Source organism: Diceros bicornis, chromosome 8 (assembly GCF_020826845.1).
Source record: "Diceros bicornis minor isolate mBicDic1 chromosome 8, mDicBic1.mat.cur, whole genome shotgun sequence".
Lineage (NCBI taxonomy): Eukaryota > Metazoa > Chordata > Mammalia > Perissodactyla > Rhinocerotidae > Diceros > Diceros bicornis.
This window is the reverse complement of record NC_080747.1, coordinates 20,794,867-20,821,300: the sequence shown is the minus strand read 5'-3', so window position 1 is coordinate 20,821,300 and position 26,434 is coordinate 20,794,867. Positions and strand designations below refer to the sequence as shown.

General features: G+C 41.4%; 1 protein-coding gene across 2 annotated transcripts in view; it reads left to right on the top strand.

The window, feature by feature from the left end:
* SEL1L3 (SEL1L family member 3) overlaps positions 1 to 26,434 on the top strand; it is a 97,923-nt gene that overhangs the window by 70,166 nt on the left and 1,323 nt on the right. For both annotated transcript variants that reach the window (XM_058546834.1, XM_058546833.1), the window contains exons 16-23: positions 2,111 to 2,238; positions 4,855 to 4,938; positions 12,086 to 12,176; positions 12,306 to 12,390; positions 13,509 to 13,618; positions 17,781 to 17,908; positions 18,530 to 18,632; positions 18,714 to 18,786. In XM_058546834.1, the coding sequence (XP_058402817.1) occupies positions 2,111 to 2,238; positions 4,855 to 4,938; positions 12,086 to 12,176; positions 12,306 to 12,390; positions 13,509 to 13,618; positions 17,781 to 17,908; positions 18,530 to 18,632; positions 18,714 to 18,786 (802 nt within the window). The remainder of the gene's footprint in view (positions 1 to 2,110; positions 2,239 to 4,854; positions 4,939 to 12,085; positions 12,177 to 12,305; positions 12,391 to 13,508; positions 13,619 to 17,780; positions 17,909 to 18,529; positions 18,633 to 18,713; positions 18,787 to 26,434) is intronic.

Sequence of the window (26,434 nt, the reverse complement as noted above, 5' to 3'; positions counted from 1 at the left end):
TACTCAGAGTCATACGCTTAGTGGAGTTGGGACCTGGATCCCCGTGTGAAATGGAAGCCTTTCGTTATCAATAGTAACTCGATGATGATAATAATAATCTGAGCATCATTACATTAAACGAAGTTCATTGAATGCCCACCCTATGCCAGGCACTCTTCCAGGCATTGAGGCCACAGCGGCAGACAAAACAGTCTCTGCTTTTGGGAAGCTTACATTCCAGTGGGGAGAAAGACAATAAACAGGTGAATATATAATATGAGGCAAGTGGAGATAAGTGTTATGGGGAAGAAGCAGGGTGAGGAGGACATGGAGGGTGGAGACTGGGAGATGCTGTTTTATAAGAGACATCAGAGGTCTCTTTGATGATGTGACATTGTATAGACTCCTATCTTACAGATGTCTGGGAGAACCTTCCAGAAAGAGGGAACAGCCAGAGTAAAAGCCCTGAGAAGAAAGCAGGCGTGGCAGGCTCGAGGAACTGCAGGGAGGCCAGAGGGGCAGGAGCAGAAAGCAGGGGAGATAGGGGAGGTGGGAGATAAGGTCAGGGAGGCAGGTGCCCGGGTCATTGTGACGACTCAGCTGCTCAGAGCAAGGTGGGAAACTTCCGGAAAGCTTTGAACAGGGCCGTGATATGCTGTGTTTTAAAAGGCTCCTCCTGGATCCCAGTGGGAACTAGGATTGAAAGAGACAAGAGCAGGAGCAGGAGGTTATTGCATTGAATCCAAATGAGGAAGGATGGGCAGTGTCGGAAGAGGGGCTGGGGTGTGACTGGATTCTGGATATATTTTGAAGGTCAAGGTGACAGGATTTGCTGATAATCGGATGTGTGGTGTGAGAGGGGGCGAGGAGTCAGGATGACTCCAGAGTGTAGGGCATCTATTGAGCTGGGGAGAGTGGAGGGGGCATTTAGTGGGGTGGGAAAGACTGTAGCAGGTGCAGACTTGGGGGTGGAGAATCAGAGGATCATGTTTTATGAAGCACCAGGCCTCAAGAATATGTTATCTCATTTAATCCTCAAAACAACCTTTCATGCTGGTTACATCAGAAGCCACAGTTTCAGTGAGAGGAACTGAGTTACTCTCTCAGCTGGAGAGATTAACTAACATGCCCAAGGTCATACAGCTAGTAAGGAGCAGAGCTGGGATTTGAACCCAAGCCTCTCTGACTCCAAAGCCTCTGCTTAGAAACAATAGTTAACTGCCTCAGAAAAATAATAGCAATTATTGGAGCATAGACCCGTCTAAGCGTTTGTTTTATTTTTTTCCCTCTACCTCTCTCTGACTACCTAGAAGGCAGTATATTTTTATGCATGGCAAATGTCTAGTAACCCTCCCACACATCTGCGAGTGTGGATTTTTTATTGTCATGTTCTAATTCTCACCTTCCTCCTGGAAATGCAGTTTTTGTGCGTGACTTTGAAGAAAGGTTTTAAGCCAGGTTAGGAAAACAAATGCCTGAATTCTCACCCGGCGTGACTTCTGATACGGTCTTCCATCTAGTTTGCAGGGGTTATGTGAGGATCAAATGAGATGACAATGGTATTTGTAGTTACATGTTGTCTTATTTATTGGGTAAAATTAATCAACATAATAGCTGTGGTCTAGGTTATCACATCCAGAGACCGGCTTCTGTGATTGGCTGTCTTACTGGAACTTGACTCAGTTTTCTTATTTATTTTTTATTTTTCTGTGAGGAAGATCAGCCCTGAGCTAACATCCATGCTAATCCTCCTTTTTTTTTGCTGAGGAAGACTGGCTCTGAGCTAACATCTATTGCCAATCCTCCTCCTTTTTTCCCCAAAGCCCCAGTAGATAGTTGTATGTCATAGTTCCACATCCGTCTAGTTGCTGTATGTGGGACGCTGCCTCAGCATGGCCGGACAAGCGGTGTGTCGATGCGCGCCCGGGATCAGAACCCGGGCCGCCGATAGCAGAGCGCGCGCACTTAACCGCTAAACCACGGGGCTGGCCCTCAGTTTTCTTAAATATATCAGAAGTTCTAAGCCTGTGATAATATCAGGTGTTAAGTACCTCACCACCTGGGCTCTGGTGAAACCAGCCCAGCCAGGGCTCCTCACAAAGGAGAGTGACCTTGTTCATCTCTCTTACAGACTTTAGCTGGTGAATATTTCCACAAGGCTGCACAGGGGGGACACATTGAAGGAACCTTGTGGTGTTCCCTCTACTACATCACAGGCAACCTGGAGACGTTCCCTCGAGATCCCGAGAAGGCTGTTGTGTAAGGATCTGTCAGATGTTGCATACGAAGGGAAAGCCCTGTGCTATATTTGCTGTGCCTGAGAAAATGGGGTTCCTGTTTCTTTTTTTTTTTTGCATTTTTTAAATTTCATTTTGATTTTTATCCGTTACACCTGCACATAGTTTAAAGAGCCAAATAATTTGACAAGACCAAAATAAAAAACAAAAATTTAATTAAAAATTAAAAAAAAAATTTTTGACAAGAAAAAACAGGCAATCACTGCCTACCCACCCCAGACTCTGTTTCTTGCTCCCAAGAATAAATCACTTTCAATCTTTAATTACTTCTTTCTTATCTGCCTCTATCTCTAAATAACATATCTATACCACTATTTCTTGTTTTTTGCCGTTATAGGCGTCGTCTAACGATGTCCCACTGTGAAAGATAAAGATATAGTTCTCTCTCATTCTGCCACCTCCTGCTCACCCCTCCACATTCACACTTCCTGCCCCCTCCCACCTTCTCAATAAATATATCATTATTTGGGTTAGATTAGCATCAGAGTTGACATTATTATGACCATGTAAATGCTATTCGCAGCTGAGCCATGTAGTATATTATGATTACTTTTTCTTTCTTGCAAAGCTTTTTGTTTTCTATGGAATAACAACCATATTTTATTGTTCTTTAGTTGCTTAGCTTTCTATGTACTTATCATTTTCTGTGTACTTGATCTCCAAATTCTCCTTCAGTTGTCTAAATCTCTTCTCAGCATGTCCAGACTTACCAGGGATTCTATTAATTTAATCTTCTTGGTGACGTCTCTCCTGGAGTCTTGGTTCAGGACAGAGCTGCCCTCCTGAAATCACCTTTGTCGTCATTGTGGGGGTTCCCTTTCCCTTCATCTCTGTCTTTTTTGGTTCTCTTTGCTGGACCCTATTTCCTCCTCTTTCTTGGTTTGCTCCTACATTTTGATGGAGCACAACCTACAGTAGCTTCCTGGAGAACGGTGAACAGGGGGCACATTTTTGAGGTCATGCATATCTGACAGTGTTTTACAGGGCTTGGCAAACTATGGTCCACAGATAACACGTGGCCTGCCACATGTTTGCTATAGCCTCAAGAACTAGGAATGCTTTTTAGCATTTTTTTTTTTTTTTTTTTTTTTTTTTTTTTTGTGAGGAGATCAGCCCTGAGCTAACATCCGCCAATTCTCCTCTTTTTTTGCTGAGGAAGACGGCCCTGGGCTAACATCTGTGCCTATCTTCCTCCACTTTATATGGGACGCCGCCACAGCATGGCTTACCAAGCAGTGCGTCGGTGCGCGCCCGGGATCCGAACCAGCGAACCCCGGGCCGCCGCAGCGGAGCGCGCGCACTTAACCGCTTGCGCCACCGGGCCGGCCCCGCTTTTTAGCATTTTTAAAGAATTGTAAAACAAAGAATATGCAACAGAGACCATATATGGCCCATGAGGCTTAAAATATTTACTATCTTGTCTTTTTACAGAAAAAAAGTTTGCAGACCTCTGCTGTAGACCACGCTCACCAACAGTCTAGCTCTCCAAAAGGTTATTTTTCATAGGACATTTGAGAGCAAATCCAGCCTGATCTGGACTCAGTGATAAAACAACTTAGATTTGAGGCTATCATTGTTAGTTAGGATATTGGGTGTTAACATTTACATATTTCATGGTTTTTCTTGTTATCCTTTTGTTATTGATTTCTAGCTTAATTCCACTGTGATCAGAGACTGTATTTTGAATGACTTTGAATGTCATTTGATTATATTTTTGAATGACTTGAAATTTATTGAGGCTTGCTTTATGACCAGCGTGTGGTCAATTTTGGTATACCTGCCTTTTTTGTTAGTTTTCATATTATATCTTTTTCCATCCTTTTACTTTCAATCTTTCTCTGTCCTTTAATTTTAATGTGTGTCTCTTATAAGCAACATATAATCGGGTTTTTGTGTATTTTTTATTCAATCTGACAATTCTAGTTTTTAATTGGTGTATTTAGTCCATTTACTTTTACTGTAATTATGGATGTACCTGTTTTAAATCTACCATTTTGCTATGTATTCCCTATTTGTTCCATCTATTCTTTGTACCTTTTTTCTCTTTTCTTGACCTTCCTTTATATTAATCAAATATTTTAAAAAAATTATTCCATTTCCCTCTTCCATTAGCTTGTGAGTTATATATTATTACAATATTCTTTTAGTGGTTGTAAATCTAAAGATTACAACAGACTAGTTCATTATTAATAAACCCCTCCAGGGTAAATTCAGGGACAGAAACAAAATAGGGAAAGCTTATAATAAATCAGTAAACATGTTTTAATGGAGAGAGTCCTAGAATTCTTGGTGAAGATTATCTTTTTCTGTATTGGTGGATATTTGTCATTAGATACATTTCATGTCTTTGTTTCCATAAATGACAACTCCTAAGCATTCATAAGAAAGGGCACTGAATGCAAAGCTCTCAAAATGCATCTTTCTTTACCTTCTTAACATTCAGTTCTGGTTTATTGCTCTATAAAAATTCTAATAAGCAAAATATTGCCCAACTGGGATTTATTGAGATCATATAAAGAAAAAAGCAATTATTTAATTTGCCACAGTTTGAATATTTTCTCTTCCATTTCCTTTTCAGATGGGCAAAGCATGTAGCTGAGAAAAATGGCTACTTGGGCCACGTCATTCGCAAAGGCCTCAACGCCTACCTGGAGGGCTCATGGTAAGCTCGGGACCTGTGTTGGAATGAACTTCCTCAGCCCTTACCTTTTAATCTATCAGTTTAATCTTATAAGATGGAGTCTTAAAATGCAACCAAAAAAGCAATTTGCAGGGAAATCACGACCTCCCAGTAATAATATTCAGAGTATCACGGCTGATTGGCTGTTGATTGGAAAACATAGCATTTCCATGTTTAATTATACACAAAAATTAGTTCTCTAGGAGGAGCGTCCACATTCATCAAGTTGAGAGACACACAAATGCGTTGACTTCCCTTCCCTTCAAGCTTGCTTCCCTTGGTTTTAGAGTCTGGAGAAAGCACGGGGGGGTCTTAGCTGACCTCTGCCTCTCTCTGACAGGCCACAGAAAGTCCAGGATTTCCACCTTGTTCATGGGAAGAAGAGAGGGCAGTGTGTTTAAGGCTCAGGCTACATCCTTCCGTAGATATTGTACTGCGTCTCCCGTGGCCAGGAGCCTGGCGTTGCTGGAAGTCACTCACCAGAACCCCAATGTCACAGCCAAACAGACTCCACCTTTCTAACCTCCTTCTGATGAAGTTAGCATGGCGTACTGTGTGGATTGAGACACTGCACCTGAGGACTTACAAATGCCCCCCATTTGCTGTTACTTGATTTTACCAGTAAGATAACACCTCCCCAAAGTCTACCTGACCCCATCTTTTCATTTCCTTCGGTCAGTCCTAGCACTCTGTCTTACTTGCCCTTGGGCCACATTTGCTTGGCTGGTTTATTGCCTAAATGATCTGGGTATTTCAGTAATAACCAAAAAGGATATGCAAATCAGCACACATCCCATCGGTCCACTGCCTCCAAGACATTAGACCAGACCTATCATCAATCACACTCTGATCTGGACCTTAATTAAAAGTTAAAATATAACTTTAAAAGAATGGCATTTTCTCCTTTGGTCCATGGGTGCCCCCATAATCAACAGATAGCATCTCGGTGAACAAGAATCTTAACTTAGAGAATGCAGGGGAAATGAACCCCATGAAAAAAGCACCAAATACAAATGTTTATTATTATCATTTCTGTGAAAGTGTATTCTCTGTGGCCTTACTTTGCACGATCTGAAAGAAATATTTTAATGAAATTATTATTTTCCAAGTGATATACCTTATGATTTTTGTGGTGTTTTTTCTTGTTTCCCAAGTGAGCTTCAGTTCGTAAAACTCCCAAATTTGACTTTAATTCATTCTCTACTTCTCACCCTCATAACATCCCACCCTTTACTCCCCACAAGCTTTTTAGGGGGAATGAAGCATTTAAGTATCAAAGTGTTTATATGAGAGGTTTTCCCAAAGCGAGAGCACACCTGTAAACACCCATCCCAACACACACACACACACGCATACACGTATACACGCACACCAATATATCTGACACTGTTTTTCCCATAAAGAGAGTGTCTGTTAATGGCTTAGCTTTCTTGCCTACTTTTGGATTTAACATCACAAAGGACTTTAGGTAGCACATTTAAAAATTTGCTGTGAAGGTTGAGATAAATTAAGATTTTTGTGGCCTGCTTTCCTTAGAACATTCAGCTACAACATGAGATTGTTTTCTTTGGTTGGTTTCTTTTTGTCTTTTTTGGTGGAGGGGAGGGGGAATTAAGTGTGCTCTACACTGTCTGTGAGTTGGGTCCAGTCCAGCAGATTTACTGAGCACGCTTACATGCAGGGTGCCTTGCCATAAGCTGCGGGGGATGACACCAGTAGGGCTTGCGGAAGTTTGCTGCCTCATCTCTTCCTCGCTCTGAACTACCTACAGTTTCTCATGAGGCCCGTATTCTGTCTGACCTCTGGGCCTTTGCACTTGCTGTTCCCTCTGCCCAGAAGTCCAGCCTTACTCCTTACTCCCTTTTGTCATTCCATGGATCTGGACTGCTCTTTACTTGTTGATTGCCCTCTGACTTGTATCCTCGTGGCACCTGGGAAGTGCTTAAAAAGACAGAATAATCATAACTCAAGGGCCCTGAGCCATATATAAAGAGCATCAGGGATGCTGAGGAAGAAAAGATGCTATCTGGTTTGGGGGACTTAGGCCAGCCTTCATGATGGAGGTGGCAGATAATATGACCTTGAGGATTGGGTGAGATTTCCACTAGCCATGCAAGAAACAGCATTTCTGGTGTAGGGAATCACAGGAACAAAAGAAAAGGGATAGGAAAATTGTGGGTGAGTCTAGAAAATTTTAAGCCACCCATTTTGCCTTGAGAGTAAGATTTGCAAAAGCGAGTGATATATAACAAGATCAAAGAGGTCCTGCCATTTTGAATGGCGGGTCACACACTTTTTACTTAATTTGTGAAGTAGTGGGGACCCATTGATAGTTTTGGGAGAGGGTAATGACGTGACAGAGCTGGGTTTGGAGATGCTTAACCGAACAGCTTTGTTTGATGGTGAAAAGAAGGGAAAGTCTGAAAGGGGGATCAAGTTTAGAATCTAGGTAAGAGGAGCTGAGCATTTGAGGTGGAGATGTGGCATGAGCCAGTTGAGTTGTTTTTCTCTTCTTCTATCATATAACAGTTAGTAAAAAAATATGTGATATATATATATATATATATATATATATATATATATATATAGGTTCCAAAGCATAACAACAAAATGAATACCTATAACCCTACTTAAGAAAATGAATTGTTGAAGTCCCCTGCATTTCCCTCCCGGATTAAATCACCCCCACTCCCAGTATCCAGAAGTAACCATCATCCTGAATCTCATTATTGATCCACCACTTGCTTTCTCTATAGTTTTGCTACACAGTCAGGCACCACATAAGGGTATTCCATCCAACGACGGACCACATATATGATGGTGGTCCCATAAGATTAGTACCCTATAGTCTAGGTGTGTAGTAGCCTATACCATCTAGGTTTGTGTGTGTACACTTTATGATGTTCACACAACGATGAAACCACCTAACGATGCATTTCTCAGAACATATCTCCGTCATTAAGTGACACATGACTGTATATGATATATGCGTAAGCAATAGATTTAGTTTGGCTTGTTTCTGAGCTTCTTATTATTAAAATCGTATTATATATAATTCCTCAACTGCTTTTTTTTCACTTAACATTATATTTCTAAGATTTGTATCTTTTGGCACATGTACCTATAGATCATTCATTTTCGCTGCTGTCATATACCACAATTTACTTACCAATTCTCATATTAACACATATTTGGGTTGTTTCCTATTTTTTTTGTTTGTTTGTTTTTAAGAACAATGTGGCTGCGAACATTTTTTATGTATATCCTGGCATATATAGGAAGAATTTCTCTAAAATATAAACTAAGGAGTGGAGTCACAGGGTAGGCACATGTTCAACTTTACAAGATAATGCCAACTATTTTCCAAAATTATTTTACCAATTTACTCTCCTGCCAACTGTGTATAAATTTTTGTTTCTCTTTATTCTTGCCAATCTTGATGCTGATGCTAAGTATTATTAAAGATAAGTCTCAATTTGGATTTGAGGCCTTTTCCTATCAACAGGAAGAAACATCTAGTATCTGTTAAGATGGGAAAGTCTTTGTCAAAATATATCTGAGGCAAAGGACTTCTATCTCTTCCTTCTCTCTGAGCCTCCAAATCCATCTCAGGGGTTAAATAGGAAATATGTGAGTGTTGACCTCCTCACACTACAATGTGGCTTTCTTTGGACCATCCCCTTTTTTCATTTTCTGTGAGAGAATTTATTCTGGACATTATTTTCAAATTACATGTCAGTTTGATGAGCTTGTGCTTTTCTGTGTTGTTCTGAGATTTATATGGGATAGTTTAAACGAGGAGCATGATTAAGAGAAGGGCTGTTTGCTGTATAGGCCCAACACGGAAGATAACGTTGTCGTGCCTGAGGCTGTCCTTGGACACCAGAAGAAGTCAGCTCAAGAGAAGTCAGCTGTCATGTTTCATTTCTCTCTGCCTTACCCCTATGTGTGTTTTGTCTGTGAGCTATGTGTTTTATTGTCTTTTGTCTTAAATATACCCAAAATACTTAACCCAGGAGGTTAGCCAGATTATGATGGGCTTGAGGCAAGACAAGTAGGCATGCAAATTTCCAGTTGAAAGAAATTCACCTTTTTGCAATAGAACAGGGGTCCTGAATTCCACTGAGAGTGCAGGATTCTTTTTTATCCTTCCAGTTTGAACTGTTTCAGCCATTGGCAGAAAAGAGCACAGAGAAAATAATATAATTGTTTGAAAAACTGCTCAGAGGCACTCAAATTCACAGTTTACAGCAGGCAGCCGAAGGATTGATTATTAAGATGTATCATTATAAAAGTTCTATAAATGAATGTGCCGAGTTTGAAGTGGGAGGGTGGGAAATGTGCTCCTGAACTCATTCTTTACTCTGAATCCCCTCCTCTCCTCATCCACCCCATCCCCATCCAAGGACTGCCTGGGGAACAATTTCACTTCAGTGCATTGGAAATAAAGCGTGAAGCTCTGGCCAGCTTCCTAAACCTTGAGGAAATTCATGGAAGGAGAGTATAGTCTTGTGGCGTGTCTTTGGGCTTCCTGCACATAGCAAATGCTGAGTAAATGTTTGTTCCATGAATGTAAGGGTAGAAATATCTGTCATTAATACTCGAAGGCAGTTTCTGTTGAAACATGATTAAGAGGCAAGTGCCAGGATGCTAAATGTGGATAGGGTTTCTGCAGAGGTGTGGTGTCTCAGAAGTCTTCATAAGCTGAGAACGTCTGGTCTTCAGTGTTTAATCCTCACTGATAGTTCCCTCTTCGATATATGAAAATGGATGGTTGTGGTATTGGACTACACAGGCATCTGATGATTGCTTCTGCAAGACGGAAGACAGAGGCGCATTTCTGTTCCGTACTTCGGTTGACATCAATGCTTTTAGACATCTCTTTTTGATGGATTTCAGTGCTTCCTCAAAGGAAACGATTGAGAATTCTACGAAATTTCCTCCCGGCTTACACAGTAATTGGACAGTGGAAGTCTTCCTATAAAACTTGTTCCTCTCTTCCCTCTGCCACCACCAAAGTAACTTTAGAGACGAGATATTAGCCTTATAAAGTTTATCATAGTGACTCTGTTCTTACAGGGAGTGTCAGCCTCGTGGGTACCCCCAAATTCTAGCAGTCTGCCTGACTACTCTCTAAGAAAAATTCATTTTATTACATTTTAGTAACATGAGCCACATTCCATCCAGTTATGGTAGCAGAAGGAACCAGCCCGGTATTTGACCTTGGGCTGGCAAGTCTACACCATCTCCTTCCCTCATCCATCCCTGGGGGAAACTGAGGCACTGGTGTCGGCCTGAGTGTCCCCAAAGACACTTCAGATTATAAGACCTTTGAAACGGGACCTTATTGCAGAATGATGGGGACTTTCTGCTGAGCCTCCCTCACAGGCCCTCCATCTGGGGTCTGCTCTGAGGGTTCTGTCACCGGACATGATTTTTGCAGGTTATGTAAGAAAATGTCTGGGTCTTGTCTTTTGTGTCGTTCTTGCAGCTGCAGTTGTAGGCTTGTTATCTGGCTTGCTTATGCAAGGGACACTGCTTAGCAAGCCTCTTCTCTTTAGCATGAGTCATGGCTAATTGGTTGGCTGCCTTGGGTATCTCGGAGACCTAGAACCAGCACACTCAGCAGCCACGTGGCCCGTGACCTGCAGTATATCTGGTTGAAAGTCTGGCTGTCCTAATTTGACCCTAGTCACCTGTCTCTGTCCCCAGGAGATGGTCTGCCAGAAGCTGCTTTAGCAGTGTAGAAAAGAAGATTTCAGAATCTGCCTCCCTTATTTTCCCAACCCAACCTTCCCCCACCCTTCCTTAAACCAGTTCCTAGGTGGAGCTAAAATTAAGAAAGAGTTATTAATGTCAACTACTTAAAGTGAAAAATAAGCTTTAGAAACAACTATTTATGGTTAAAATAATTTTTACTCACAAACTGGGTAACACAAAGAAAATGGGGGAAATCAGATAAGTAAAAAGAAAGAAAGAAAAATTACATTCTTACCACCTAGCTACAAGTACTGTTAGCATTTTGGTAGATAATTTTTAGGTTTTTTTTTTTCTCTGCATGTATGTATCTGTGTGCGTTCGAGCATGTGTGTACGCAGTTTTATTCTTGTTTTACAAAAATGGATTTGTACTGTTTTTTACTCTGCTTTTTTTTTTTTTAATGAATGAAAAATTTTGCATGAACATTTTTCTATGTTTTTGAATACTCTTCCTCAACAACATTTTTAATAGGCACATTTGAAAGTGGCTGCACTGCGGGTTAATTTAACTAGTCACTGATTTTCAGATATTTAAGTTGTCTCCTGTTTTTTTTGTTTGTATAAACAGCTCTACCATGAACTCTGTTGCCACAGAATCCTTGCAGACATCTCTGATTGTTTGTTTAGAATAAACCCTCACAAGGGAGAAAGAACTGTTGGGCCAAGTGGTCTGTGCATTCCTAAGACTTCTCACATGTAACCATTGTGTTAATTGGCCCTCCCACTAGCAGCAGTTGGAGGAATATGTCCATTTCCCCAAGCCCTTGTCCTTACTCTCTAATACGAATTGGGGGCCAATCTTTCAACAGATGAATATTTGATCTCCCATTGTTTTTCAATTACTCAATTACTGGTGGTGTCGAGCATTTATTTTTTCAAGTGTGTTTTTGGGCATTGGTATGAAGCCTCTCCTTTGCGAAACTTCTAATGTACCACAAAAGCTCAGCTTTAATTAAGCTTGTTCAGAATCCTAAGCCCCGTAAAGCCTTCCACAAAACAGAGGACTCAAAAACACAGGGCTTTTCGTTAATACCACTTATCTCCTCCAAGCAAGGATGGAAAGATTCAAGGACCGAAGACTAGTAGACAACTCCCCAGCCAGTAGAGGTACCCTTCTGCCAGTAGAGGTAGCTGTTGTATCAGCTAGCTTCCCAACCTTATCTGTGAGTTCAGCTTTTAAGATAGAAAATAAATTAGTGCATGCAGTATTTTTAACAGTATTTATTAAAAAAAAAAAAAAAAGGAACTCATGATTTTGTGGTTTTAAAAAAACTGCTTATTTGGTGCCCTCTTATATTTGAATATAAAGCTCTCTATGAATATTATTAAGAGCCACTATATGAAATTTATTATTAATCATCTATTTTTAGGCACGAAGCTTTGCTGTATTATGTTTTAGCAGCAGAAACTGGAATTGAAGTGTCACAGACAAATTTAGCACACATCTGTGAGGAGAGGCCAGTAAGTACATGTATTCTCAGAGTAGAAGCGCTAAAGTTAAGGATAATGAATTGGGTTTTATGGAGGCGAAATGAGTCACTTGGCCGAAATATTACTGAATTAACTTTTTCTCCCCTTTTACCCCCTTAGGACCTGGCTGAGGGATACCTGGGTGTTAATTGCATTTGGAGATACTATAATTTCTCTGTTTTTCAAATCGATGCTCCTTCATTTGGTATGTATAGAAAGAGAGGTGCTGAATTGAAGCATTGAAGACTTTTAATCTTTAGTAACAGGGAACATCTAACAGCTTTGTGTGAAGACCTAATTGTCAAAAATCTCTGCTATTAAGATCATGACTAAACTCTGCTCTCAGCCTCACGCAATGCATTTCTCCTCGTCCATTGTCCACTGAATGCTTGGACCCACTATTTCTTCAGAGTCAGTGAGAATTCAAAAGAGAAAGCTATTATGGAGAGATTCTCTGGGCCAGTCATTTGCCTTTTGGGTCTCAGATGTATTTCCAGTCTTCCTCTGCTCTGCTCTGCTCTGCTCTGTATGGTAGGGGGCTGAACCCCAGGAACTACAGTTCCCAGACTCCTTTGCTGTGGGGCGTCTGATTAGTTTCAGCCAATGGGAAGCTCTGGCAGGAGGTTGCAGGGTGGAAGGCGGCGAGAAGCCCAAGTATTTCTTCCCTCCTCTCTCTGCTTTGGTCTGTGTCTCTGGTAGTGGCTGCCTTTCTATGGCTCCAGCTCCCGCCTGGCAGTCCACCCTCTGTGGTCTCAGCTGGCCCCCAGCCCAGGGATGGTGATAGTGTCCTGCATTGCTGATCTCTGGGCTGTCTGTTGTTCCCATTTGCCTTTTCAACTCTTCCGACACCCTAGTAACCAGTTCCCAGTGTTAAAATCCCTCTTTTGAACTACCTGACATGGATTCTCTTTTTTTGATTGGACATTGAGTGATACGTATACTCTTAAACAAGACTTTTTCCTCAGAGGAAAAGTAAAATATATGGCTTAAACAGTAAAGAAATACTCATCAGTCATCAAACCCAGGCAGCACAATTTCAGATGTGCAATAACATTGGCTGATTGGGTTGGGAGGGTGCAGACTGCAATTCTCACAAACAGACTCATTCAGGAGAGCTACCCAGCAAAGCAAGAAAATCTGTCTAGAAGGCTCAGCCCAAGAGCCTTTTTCTTTTGCCTCCTGACCCACCAAGGAAACCTGAAGATGTTCTGTATTCAGATTCTGGTAGGAAAAGCTCTCAGTCATGCGAATGGGCCAATCCTTTAAAATGTGAGTGTGAAATAAAACCACTTGACAAATGGGCCTGTGCTTTTTGTCCTGCAGCATATTTGAAAATGGGAGACCTCTACTACTATGGCCACCAAAACCAGTCACAAGACCTTGAGTTGTCCGTGCAGATGTACGCCCAAGCAGCACTAGACGGAGACTCGCAGGTAAACCACAACAGAGCCGAGCTCTTGGGGATGCCCGTTGGTGAGACTGAAAGGCCTAGAGTCTTCATAAGCCCTCCTGTCTGTATATTTTCACCAAGTCATTTCTCATTCATTTTCACAAGCCCCTCACAACAACTCTATGAGGACACTAACCATCATGGCGAATCTTTACTGAGCACCTACCGTGTTTTCCACAGCAATCTTGTGGGGGTGGGTGCTATCATACCCATTTTATAGTGGAGAATACCAAGACTATGCCAAGGTGATAAACTGCTCAAGACCAAACAATCTGGTAGTAGATGAAGTGGCCAGAACCTAAACCCAGGTTTTCTGGCTCTAAGTCCAGGGGTCTTTCTACCAGATTCTATCAAACTAACTCGCCAGGTAGAAACTCAAGAAATTGGAAGTGTGGTCAAAATGGGAAGTAGTTTGCTTGTATAGTTGGACTAATACTTCAGTGATAGGACTTTGCTCTGAGTGATGTTTTTTTTGGAAACTCTTTATTTTGGAATATTTTTAGATTTATAGAAAAGTTGCAGAAAGAGTATGTTAGTATCTTGCATAACCACGATACCATTACCAAACTAAGAAATCAACGTTGGTTCCGTACCATTCATTATACTTCAGACTTTATTTGTATTTCACTAGTTTTTCCTCTAATGTCCTTTTTCTGTTCCAGGATCCCACCCAAGATCCCACAGTGTATTTAGTTGTCATATTTCTTTCGTCTTCAATCCGGGACAGTTTCTGTCTTTCCTTGTCTTTCATGACCTTGATATTCTCGAAAAACACTGGTCAGGTATTTTGTAGAATGTCCCTCGATTGGGGTCTGTCTTCTGTTTTCTCATGAGGAGGTTGAGATTATGCATTTTGGGCAAGGACAGCACAGAAGTGATGTGTCTTTCTCAATGTATCCTTTGAGGTTTACATGATGTCAACATATCTTATTACTGATGAGGTTGATCTCAGTCACTCGGTTAAGGTGGTTTCTGCTGGGTTTCTCTCCTGTAAAGTTAATATTTTTTTCTTTCTAATTTATAGATATCTTGGGGAGATAGTTTGCAACTATGCAAATATCCTATGTCTCCGCAAACTTCTGCCCACTAATTTTAGTATCCTTCAGTAGATCTTGCCTGCCACAGTCATTCCTGTGGTGTGCTAATGTGATTCTCTATTTCCCTCATTCCTCCTGCATTTGCTAATGGGAATTCTCCTGTGAGGATGTCAGGGTCATTTGCATGATGGAAGTTGGAGTGCTTGGTACCCTCTTATGCGACAGGGTTCTGGTGTTGTGCTTTGGGCACAAGTTGGAAGAGCAAAAGCTGGAAACTCATCTGTATCTTAGTCTTTTTGTTTCAAAGGAGGTGTTATGTCAGGGTGATTCTTTACCTGGGTTAAAGTCCCACATGTCTGTCACTTCACAGCTATTATACATGGCAAGTCACTAAATCACCGAATCTTCATTTTCTCAGTCGTGAACTGGGGATGATGGTAGCATCTACCTCACAGTTTATGAGGATTAAATGAGATGTTTGATGCAAAGCGCTGAGCCCAGCACTGAGTACTTGCAATGGACACCATCTATTCTGTTATTAGTTCTTCTGGAATGAAATAGGAGCTGGTGATTTGATTTAGAGCCAAACGCCCTTAGCTGATATCTATTACTCAAAGTTAGGCCTGGACTATTTTTTTTTTCAATTTTTATTTTTATTTTGGAAAGACAACGCTATAAAAATGTCAAAGGATCATTTTAAAAAAAGAAAAAGTCAAAGAATGCACCCACAATTCCATGACAGATGCTTTACTCCTTCATGTTCCCTTCTAGTCCCTGCCCACAGGCAAGTGTATCTCTGTGATGTTACTAAGAGTGTACACACCACTTTCAAAATCTGTCTTTTCTCACATATTGTAGGAATGTGTGCATTTTATTGCATAGTCTCTGTAGTTATTACTCCTAACTACTGCCCCATGTTCTGTTGAGCTGGTAACTGTCATTTATTAAGCTTTATCTTATTGATGAACATTTATTCTTATGTTTGCTAATTTATTCATGGATTTGGCATATGTTTCTCCAGTCCTGTCATGTCTTAGACACTGCTTAATGCTGGGGACTTAAGATAAAAAGGTAGGCAATATTCTTGCCTTCATGGGATTTATAGTCTATTAAGGAAGACATGGAGGCTATTTCCTATTGTGTTGCAATTGTAGCTAGTGCTACAATGAACATTTTCATATTTCTATCTTTTAACTCCATTTGAGTAATTTCTTTATTGTCTAAGGGATAGTGTTAGTGGTTTTATAGCTGTTTAAATGGTTTTGTAGCTGCATAATAATAGTATATTGTCAATTTGCTTTCTGAAAGTGTTTCCCAGTTAACACATCACCAGGCAGTGGTTAAGTGTAAGAGGATAACTAACATTGGGTCAGCACTGGATGTTTTCATGACTTAATGCTGCTAATTGAATTATTTTAAGTTGATACTTCCTTATTGTTTTAAATTGTATTTATTTTATTACTAGTGAGGATAGCCACTTTAACATAGACTTTTCTATGATAATTTACTCTTCATATTTTCTTTTATGTGAATTCTCTATTCTTGTTCTTTGCCTATTTGCCTATTGGAGTTTTGATACTGTTTTTTTTTTAATGTAAATCATAATTAGTTCTTTATACGTTTGCCCAGTAGATAATGAACCTTAAGCTATTACATTGCACACAAATATTCCCCTAGTCTATTTTCCTATTTGTTTTAATCTTGTTATTTTTTCATTGTTCAGAGATGTTAAATTTTTTATAAAGTAATTTTTTTTTCTTTTCTTCTAATACCTCAAGTTTTAAAAATACCTTCCTTTTGAAGAGTGGAGAAATATCCTATTTTGTACTTGTGTGTGTGCGTGTTAAAGATAACACTTCTGTCTATTTAGAGGTTATTTGGCAGCATGATGGAGGTTGAAATTTGAGACTCTGACCTATCTGCTTGCATTTGAACTCCAGCTCTGCCCTTTTCCAGCTGTATGACCTTGGGCAAATTCCTTAACCTCTCTGTGCTTCACTTTTCTCATCTATAAAATGGGGAGAATAATAGTACCTATCTCAATTTGTTGTCATGATAATTAAGGGAATATATATAAAACAGAGCAATGCCTCACATATAGCAAGCACTCAGGAAATGTTAGCTGCTGTTATTTTTATCATGATCATTGCATAGGATGCTTGTGAGAGTCCTGGTGGTGTATACAACCCAGGGGATGGTGATTTTCATTTAGATTGTTGTCAGCAGCAACTGAAAGGAAAAGTCGAAGGCAGGCTCTAAGTCATTCAAACGTGACCATGAATTCTTTGAAGGGCAACAATCCAGTGAAATTTGTAAAGCCCTTGTGGTAAGTAATACATTGTTTTTTGTTTATTTCTTGGTCTGGCCCCATGCTCAGCTCAGATGGACAGTGCATCTCCTCCAGGTAGTGTAATAGTTTCCATCCTTTATGAAGCACCTCTACCATCAGGCTCTTCACTATGTTATTTTATTAGACATGCACAGCCCGATAAGGCAGGTCCTACCTCTGAGGTCAAGAACAAGGTGGATAAGGAAGAGGTGGGGAAACGTCCCGGAGTGGAGGTCTGTGCCAAGAGGAATCGTGAGAAGAGGTTTTCCATGCTGGCCTTGGAAATCTGAGACAAACACCCATACGTTATTCTGTGCATAGAGAGACTCTCTACATTAGAATGTCTGTCATGGGTAGCACCCCAGCCACAAAAACATTTCGTTAGATATCTGACATACTGATGGTGACCCAGGGCATAGTCTGCAAGTGATAGGCACTGCCTTCGACTCGGTATTGTGGTTTTGTTGATGATACAAGGGCACGTTTTCCAGCATGTTCTGTCTTGAGAGAGTGAGCAGGAAAGGACAGATCCCCCGGTTGACTGGCTTCTGAGCAGATGGGACATAGCATCCTCTGAAAGCCTCCTGGTTCTCCTGCAAATAAATTTCTTAGATGCACATATTTAGGGAAACAATTCATCAGTGAAGATGACAAAACCATCTGGCTCCAGGGACTGGAAAAAAAATCTAGAGGTTGTAAAAGTTTACGTTCTGTTGCAGGGTGTGTGTCTGGGTTTTATTATAAGGAGCTAATGAGTTTGGTTTGTGGTTTGTTTTCAGGGATTTTTTAACCTCGCCCTACTAATTGAGGAAGGTGCTATAATCCCACATCATATTTTGGATTTCTTGGAAATTGACCCAACTATCCATTCTAATAACATCTCCATCCTCCAGGAGCTGTATGAAAGGTGGGTTCAGACCCTCTCTAATACTGTGAGGTCTGGGGGAACCCAAGTGGGTGGTGTTTGCTTCTCAGTTAAGGTAAGCCTTACTCTTATTTTGTAATGTCAGTTGCTAAAAAAAGGGCTCAGGATTCATTTTGATTAGAAAACACTCCGCTGGCCCCAAACTTATTTCCCTTTTCTAGTATCTGAGGCTTAAGATGTAGAATGCTTGATCTGAAATTAAAGTGCTGACCAAGGTTTCCCGCAAGAGCGGAAAGGACAACGTGTCCACTTAGACTGTGCTTTCCTGCAAGATAGTGAGGCCTTCCAACGTCTGGACTTTGGACAGAATCTTGGACAGAAGTATTGCTCTGTCAGCCCCCAGCCTTCAGGGTTCTCCTTGACCTCTTGGCTTTTGATTAAGGACGGGATTGACCTTTTTCTGAGATTTCTGCCAGGATCGTAGAATTTCAGGGCAGGCCCAAACCCCTTAGAATTGGCTTTATTTCTTTGTCTCTCTTCTCAAGTGTGCCCGTTTGTCCCAAAGCAGAAGGAGGTGGGTCTGAGGATCTGAAAATGCCAGTCATAAGTGATGCCGCCAGAGTTCACCGACACAACGAGATGTCCTGTGCTTTTTCTCTGCAGGTGCTGGACTCACAGTACTGAGGAGTCCTTCAGCCCCTGCGCCCTGGCCTGGCTTTACCTTCACCTGCGGCTTATCTGGGGCGCCGTCCTGCACTCTGCCCTGGTGGGTGCCGTCTCCCCCAGCCCTGCCCTAGGGGTCCCTGCCCTTTCTCAGTCATCTGACGCATACTTCGGATGTTTGCAGATCTATTTTCTGGGAACCTTCCTGCTGTCCGTATTGATTGCCTGGACCGTGCAATATTTCCAGTCTGTCTCAGGTAAAGATTTATAAAAAGCCAGGGCAATATAAAAAGGTAGGGATTCTTTTTTCCTTACCAGAAAAATGATGCTTTCTCCTCATGCCCTTGGCCATGCTATTTCTTTTCGTTAGGATGGTCATTCGTGGGGTGGGGTTACCCCGTGGATGTGTCGTAATCTTTGGCTGATGGAAGGCTCCAATTATTGGTATATTTTTCAAAGTAAGTGAGGATTTTTTAAAAATAAACGCTTAAGAAATTGAACTAAAATGCCTTCTCCTGTTGAAAATACATCTGCTATCAAAATTCTACCTCTATGTGCCTTCAATCCCAGCTCTGAGGCCCCCTTTAGCATGATGTCCTCCCATTTCTCCCAGTCGGGGAATCAAATGTGTGGGGAGATAAACAAGGACTCACGATGAGTAAAAATTCCCAGCCACATGGATTCAGAAGAGGGGTCCAGGGGGGAGCATAAAGCCGGCATTTCGTCTAGTGTGTTTCCACTAGTCACTGTTATTTTCTGAGCTCGTATCAGGCAGTAGTTAAGGAGATGGGAGCCCCAATCACTTCAATTTGGGCTTAGAATCCAGGCCTGACTGCTCATTAGCTGTGTGACTTATGGTGAGTTACTTCACCTTTCTGATCTCTCAATTTCTCATCAACAAAATGAGGTTATAATAGTAGTTACTTCCCAGGGATGTTAGGAAGGTTCAGTGACAAAAATACACATAAGACATCAAAATGACTAGTATAGCTAAATGTTAACTGTTCTATTTATCTGGCATATAAACCCTTTCAATAAATATTAGCTACTGTGTTGATCTCCCCTATTAGACCATAAGCTGAGTCAGAGGAAGGCCTTAGTCCCATCATTTATAACATCTCACACTTAGTAGGTGCTTAAATTTGCAAATATCTCTCCATGGAGAGTTGCAATTTTCCACCATCTTGGATGGCTACAGAAGGACATAATCACTCGTGAAGACCATCAGGGACATTTACAAATGGATAAATTAGAACTGGACATGGCATTCGAGCATTCGCACAGCCATTATTTGTGTAGCAGATAATGAAGAGGGACAGGAGTACCTCTCGCCACAGATTTGATGGTGAGGAGGAAGTCTCTGTCGCGAGAGGCTAATCTGGAACTGTTTCCCTCTGATTTACCTGAGGAGGTTAACAAGGAACCGTCAAAAGCCCTTCCAGGCTTGATGTCCTGTACTATGCTGGTTTATAAATTTTCCTCATGCAAATTCCATCCTGTCCCGTCCCTAAATTTGTTGCCAGGCAGAGCACATTTATTTTGCATCTTGTCAGTGTTTTCCATTTCAAATTATCTTTGTCATTTTTCCTCTGTAGAAATATTGTTATGATTATTACAAATGCAATTCCATTAGAGGAGCTGAAAATTATCTTTATGATTTTATGCCAGCTGGTAGCCATGGAAATTCATGGGCTGCTGGAATTGCTTTTATCAGAAGTTGTCTCTTTTTCGTTCCTTCACGTCTTCATTATCAGTCCCTCTACATTCTCGTCTCCCCGTCCCTCCTGCCCTTTGATATATTCCCCTTTCTGTGTACCCTTGGATCTTTCACACATTTTCTTCATTTCCTTCTAACTTTTTCACTTGCTTCTTCAAGTGCACACCTCCTTCCCTCTTGACAAGCCTTAGAGAAGTCTGGACGGGATCTTAAAAATAATTTAATTCTGTGCCCTTCATTTCGCATATGAAGACATTGAGACCAAAGGGATGAAGTGGCCTACCCCAAATTCACAAAATAAAGTCCAAGGAAGGATGTAGGGCAGCAGAATTTCAAACTTTTTCAGCCTCACAGTACTTTAAAATGGCGGTTACCATCTGTTCTGACCTATTGTCCTCTTACATAAGAAATATTTTGTAACACGTCTTGTGGTGCCCTGAAATTAATGATAATTAACCTGCCTACACATATATTTTTAAAAATAATGCCCTAACAGCAATATAAAGGAGGAAGAAAAGAAACTAATTATAACAAAAGAATATATATTTCAATATGTAAATTCTAGCCTCGTGCTTCTTAATGTTAGTGTGCACATGAATCACCCAGGGATCTTGTTAAATGCAGATCCTCGTTCAGTAGGTCCGGGGGTGGGATCTGAGATTCAGCATTTCTAACAAGGTTTCGGGTGATGTTCGTGCTGCTGTTCCATGAACCACACTTTGAGTCGTAAAGGCCTAGAAGTAAAAAAAAAAAAAAAAAAAATCTCCGCATATTTCCAAAATGTGCCCCCACAGTGGTGCCCACCAGCCCTGTTAGAACTTGTGTGGAGTTAAAATATGTAGTAAATTATTTTCATGTTTTTAAAGTCCTCAACATAAGTGCAAATTTGTCACTAACTGTGAAATAAGAAGGTACTTCATCCGAGATTGGGTGATGGGGCGGGGGCGATAGACACACGGTAGAGCGGGAGAGAAGCTTCTGCAGGGGGATCGCTCAGAGGGCAACATCTATACCACTGACTGGATCTCTGTGATGAGCCAGTGCCCCAGGTCCCATGACCCCCCGATGGGAAAGGGGACGATGTTGTGGATGCTGGTGGTAGCCATGTGTTGTGAAGCAAGCACAATAATGAACTCTGGGTGCTGACTGACAGAGTAGGAGGGACAGGATTTGAGAGTGAGGAGCCTCCCTTACGTGGCTTTGGGTGAGGATTGTGCTATAAGTTAGAGATCCTTGTCATTTTATGATTTGCATTTTTTCCAGTCAGTTCTTTTTAAAAATTAATGATTTATGGTCAAACCTTTAAATTGAGCTCTCCGTCCATTTGGCGTTCAGCTCCAGCTACCTTCATTTTCCTCCTGAGTTTCTATGCTCTGTGATATATAGTCAACACTTCACTGCATTTGCCACATTACATTGTCCCGCATTCAGAAGGCCGGCAGTGCAGGACAGTAGCTAACAGCGCAGGCTTGGGAGTCAGCCTGCTAAGATTCTGGCCCTGCCACTAGCTGTGTGACCTTGGGCAAGGGAGAAAGACGGTCTGTGCCTCAGTTTCCCCTTCTGTAAAATAGTAGTACACCTACTGCCTGTGTAGATGAGAGAACCAAATAAGATAACATGGTGTAAAGTGCTTAGAACTCAACAAATGTTAACTGGTAGCACCCAAGGAGTAATGTCCTCTGGGCCATTTACCTGTAATTAACACTTGGTGACACCAAGTAGCACCTGCTCTTAGATAGCTTGGTTTATCTCTGTTAGTGACAGACACAATTACCAGAGCCTAGCATGCTTTTCTATGCTGTTAGACTTTTTAAAAAACATAAAACTCTTTTTAAAGCATCTAAACAAAGACATTGACTAGTCTATCACAAAAAATATGGCACATGTCTTTTACATCCTTTCAGGGAACTGGTTTTTGGCTCCTAGCCTGCATTCCACAGGCCCCGCAGTCTTTCTCGAGGCTGATGCTGCCCAGGGTGGTACAGAGGTCCCTGGGTCTTGGGTAGCACTAGGACCACTCATATGGTCACCAATCTGGTAGCAGAACACACACTGCCCCAGGCCTCCACTGTCCCTCCAGGTCCGTTGGCTTTGCAGCTTCTCAGTCACCTAGGAGTCCCATCATCTTTGCCAAAGCTGAGCACTCTTAGCCTTTTTACTTCCAAGTCTTCCTTTCTCAGATTGTTGAAGGGGGCAAGGCTGGGCTCTGCTGCTGAGCCCACAGCGGAGCTCAGCCACTCTCTCAGGCTCCAGAAAGCTCCTTTCCCTGCTTCATTGCATCTCTAATGCGCTCTCCCTCTCCCCTCCCCGTCAGAGGCGCCAAGCGTAATTACCTTAATGGACTCAGGCTTTTAAAAAAAACAAAAAATCCAAAGCAACGTATGTCTAGAACCATCTCCATTTCTGCCCTGCCACAAATCTCCCCTGAGACAAGAAAGCTTGAAGCCTGGCCGGCTGTCTGAAGGAAGGTAAAGAGAAGACGACTAGACGGAGAAAAAGTAAATGACCGTTTCAAAGTCTTACTAGTGTTAGTGTAAACTTTATGTCTAAATAGAATACATAGGGCAGAGCAAGGTGTGCAGAGCTACCAGCTCCTGGGTCTGACTAGGTCACCTTCTAAACCAATACCAGCCTATTCAAAACATTCATAATTTAAGCCAACTCATCCTTTCCGCCTAAGTGGTTAGCCTAGTGGTCTTTTAAAAAGAGGAAGATGATATGAACAAGATTAATTAAACCTTTTCCTACTCTTTTCCTGTCCTCTACATTTCCAGTTAATGAGGCTTCTACGAAAATTACAGTAAAATGTCACAAAGTGGTGCTCATGAAAAAAACAGTAGCCTAAAAGTCAGAGCGATTTAATGGTGCGATTTTACTTTTCTCCTAACTCATTGGTGCCCTCCCAGGATCTCCACTCCTAAGAAATGTTTAAATGACAGGAATCTTGTCCTGGGCCCTGCTAGATCCAGAGGCCCAAATAGAGGAAGCTAGATCTTATTCATAGTCTGTGATTTTCAGGGCTTCCCCCTCACTCAACCCCTTGGACCCCATCTTTGCGAACATTCTACTATTTTGGGATTAACCCAGTATATCCCCTCCTATTCTTCTTTTCTTTATGCTCCTATCTGGTCAACTGGCAAGCAGACGTTTTTCCTACAATGGTCCATGACAGGGGTCAGCAAACTTTTTCTGCAAAGAGCCAGATAATAAACATTTTGGGCTATGAGGGCCATTTCTGTCACAATGACTCAACTTTCCTTATAGTGTGAAAGCAGCCATTGACAATACATGAATATAAATGGTATGCTAGTGTCCAATAAAACTTTACTCTGGACATGACAATTTGAATCTTATGTTTTTCACATGTCGCAAAATATTACTCTTCTCTTGATTTTTGTTCAACCATTTAAAAATGTTAAAACCCTCCTTAGATTGCGAGCCATACAAAAACAGGCAGTGAGGCAAGTTTGGCGCATGGGCTATAGTCTGCCAACCCCTGGTCCACACCACTCAGGACCAGCTCTTGATTATTCTCACTAATGCACAGAAAATGGTCCCCCAAGCCACAAGTAATCCAAAAATCCCTTCTATTTGGCTCTGGAACATACTCTGTCATTTTTTAAGCAGCACGCTTATTTTCCTGGTCACCTTGATTCTACTCTGGTAATAGAATTAGCACACATTCCAGGTGAGCAGAAACAAGGAGGCCACTTTAAAATTATGATGGGCTGTGGGGGGCTTGGCCAGTGATTGCAAACCCCCAGTGGAAGGGGGAGAGTTCTCACACGGATAATAACAAACACACTGTAGAAACATCGAGCATTTTCATTATGCTTTTACGAGAAGATTTAAATTGTGGCAGTGCTAATTATATGTTCCTTCTGCATTTACACATTGGCACTTTTTTATTTTAATCAGAAAACTGATTGCTGATTTATCTTGTTACCATGGTGATTTAAACATTTCCCTGAGCTTGAAAAGGAAAAATACATGCCTTAGTACTTTATTAACTTCCTTGGAGATCATCAGAAAGATAAATGCTAGGGCCCAAGGGTGTCTTGAACACTATCTGATCAGAGCCCTTAATTCACAGAAGAGGAAACCAACGCCTGTGAGATTCAAACTTTTAGGACTGAAATGTCTGCCATTCAATATCTACCCCAAAGTCCCCTGTTAGTGATAGATAAAAGAGACTTGCCCAGACCAGGTCTCCTGACTCCAGCAAATGGTCTTTGTACCATATCACTGGGTCTCATGCTCCCTGCCATGGTTACATCACCTGCCAGACTGATGGCTTTAACCTAGAAACATCACATCATTATGCAATACCTTGGGTCCTCTATCACCGCCACCGTCCTGTTCTTTCAGAACAGTCTCTGGATCCACAAGATCTTCAGTAGGTATTGGAAGGGGTTCCTAGGAGAATTCCTTTACATATCCAAAAAAGCCAGAGGCTTTGGAGCCCGTTCCTGAATGTCCTAGAATGGCGCCTTGGAGATGACCATGGGAGCCCATTCCTGCGTTTCCTAGAATGCAGGTGGAACTCTTGAAGGGTTTATCTAAAAGTCAGATTGTCAACATACGGTGGCATCTTTTTAAAGTCAATACATTTCAAAATGGTCATTTGGGAAACTTTAAAAATAGTCCCACCTACTGGAAATTGTATGAGACTCAAAGATTGCTGAGCTTCATTAAGATCACTGCTTAAAGGCAAACGAGCAATTGTTTGCACAAACTATGGCCACTGTGCTAGCCATGTGTCACACATCCCTGCAAATTGCTACTCCCATTTTACAGATGAAGAAACTACAGTTCTGAGGTGTTAAGTCACTTGCCCAAGATCACGCAGCTGGTTAATGTCAGAGCCATGTGACCCCTGGTCTTTCTGGCTTCAAAGTTTCTGCTGTTTCCACAGGCTATGGGGGCCTAACAGAGAACTGTAGGCATCCCAGAAACAAAGCCACCAACTCTTTCATCAGTCCTGCAATCCATGTCCCTGAAATTAATAAATCTTAACACAGTTTCACAGGGAACCGGGTCACTAGTATTAATAGCTAACATTTGTTGAATGCCTATGCGTGCCAGAAGACACTGTTCTAAGCACTTTATATACATTAACTCATTTATATTTAACCTTTATAACAACTCAACAAGGTATAGTTCTTTTTTCCCCATTTTTTTAATTTTAATTTTTATTTATTATTTTTTTGCTGAGGAAGATTTGTCCTGAGCTAACATCCACTGTCAATCTTCCTCTTTTTGTATGTGAGCTGCCACCACAGCATGGCTACTGACAGACGAGTAGCGTAGATCCACGCCCAGGAACCAAACTCAGGCCACCAAAGTGGAGCATGCTGAACTTAACCACTAGGCCATTGGGGCTGGCCCAATTTTCCCCATTTTTTAAGGGCAGAAGGAGAGTAGGTAACTTGCCCAAGATCACATAACTGATAAAGGGCAGAGCAGCCAGGTTCCAGAGCCCACAGTCTTGTTAACCAGGGTACCACTCAGCCTCAGTATGTAACACAGGGTATGTCAGCCTCAGCACTATTGGTATTTGGAGGTGGATCATTCTTGTTGTACAGGGGCTGTCCCATGCATTATAGGATGCTTAGCAGCATCCCTGGCCTCTACCTACTATATGCCAACAGCACCCTGCCCTCCAGTTGTGACAACCAAAAACGTCTACCGACATTGCCAGCTGCTGCCTGGCAGTCAAAATCACCCACATTTGAAAACCACTGACAAAAAGTATCAAACTTGATAAGTCTCCCTAATGTTTATGTTGGTTCAATTTCCTTACTAAAGGTAGATTGATAAATAGTTAAACCTAGTAATTATGTTTTCCAAAACTTATACACATATATTTAAATAAAGTAATTTAAACCAAATTTGGTACATCATCCAAATGGAATAATAATGTGAATAAAACCAACACTCCTTTCTGATTGATTGGTATAATTCATAGTTTGTGTTGCATCAACACCATGGGAAAAAAGAGATATAACCACAGGAAACATAGACCAGAGAATTGTTTTTTTTTTCTTTTTTTTTTTTAATATAAAATATTTACCGGAAGTCACAGTATAAATGCAGAGCTTAGAGTCCCAGGATGTCAAAACCATCAGAGATCTTTGCACATCTATTCCAACCTGCCTTTTTATAGAAGGGAACACCAAAGTCCAAAG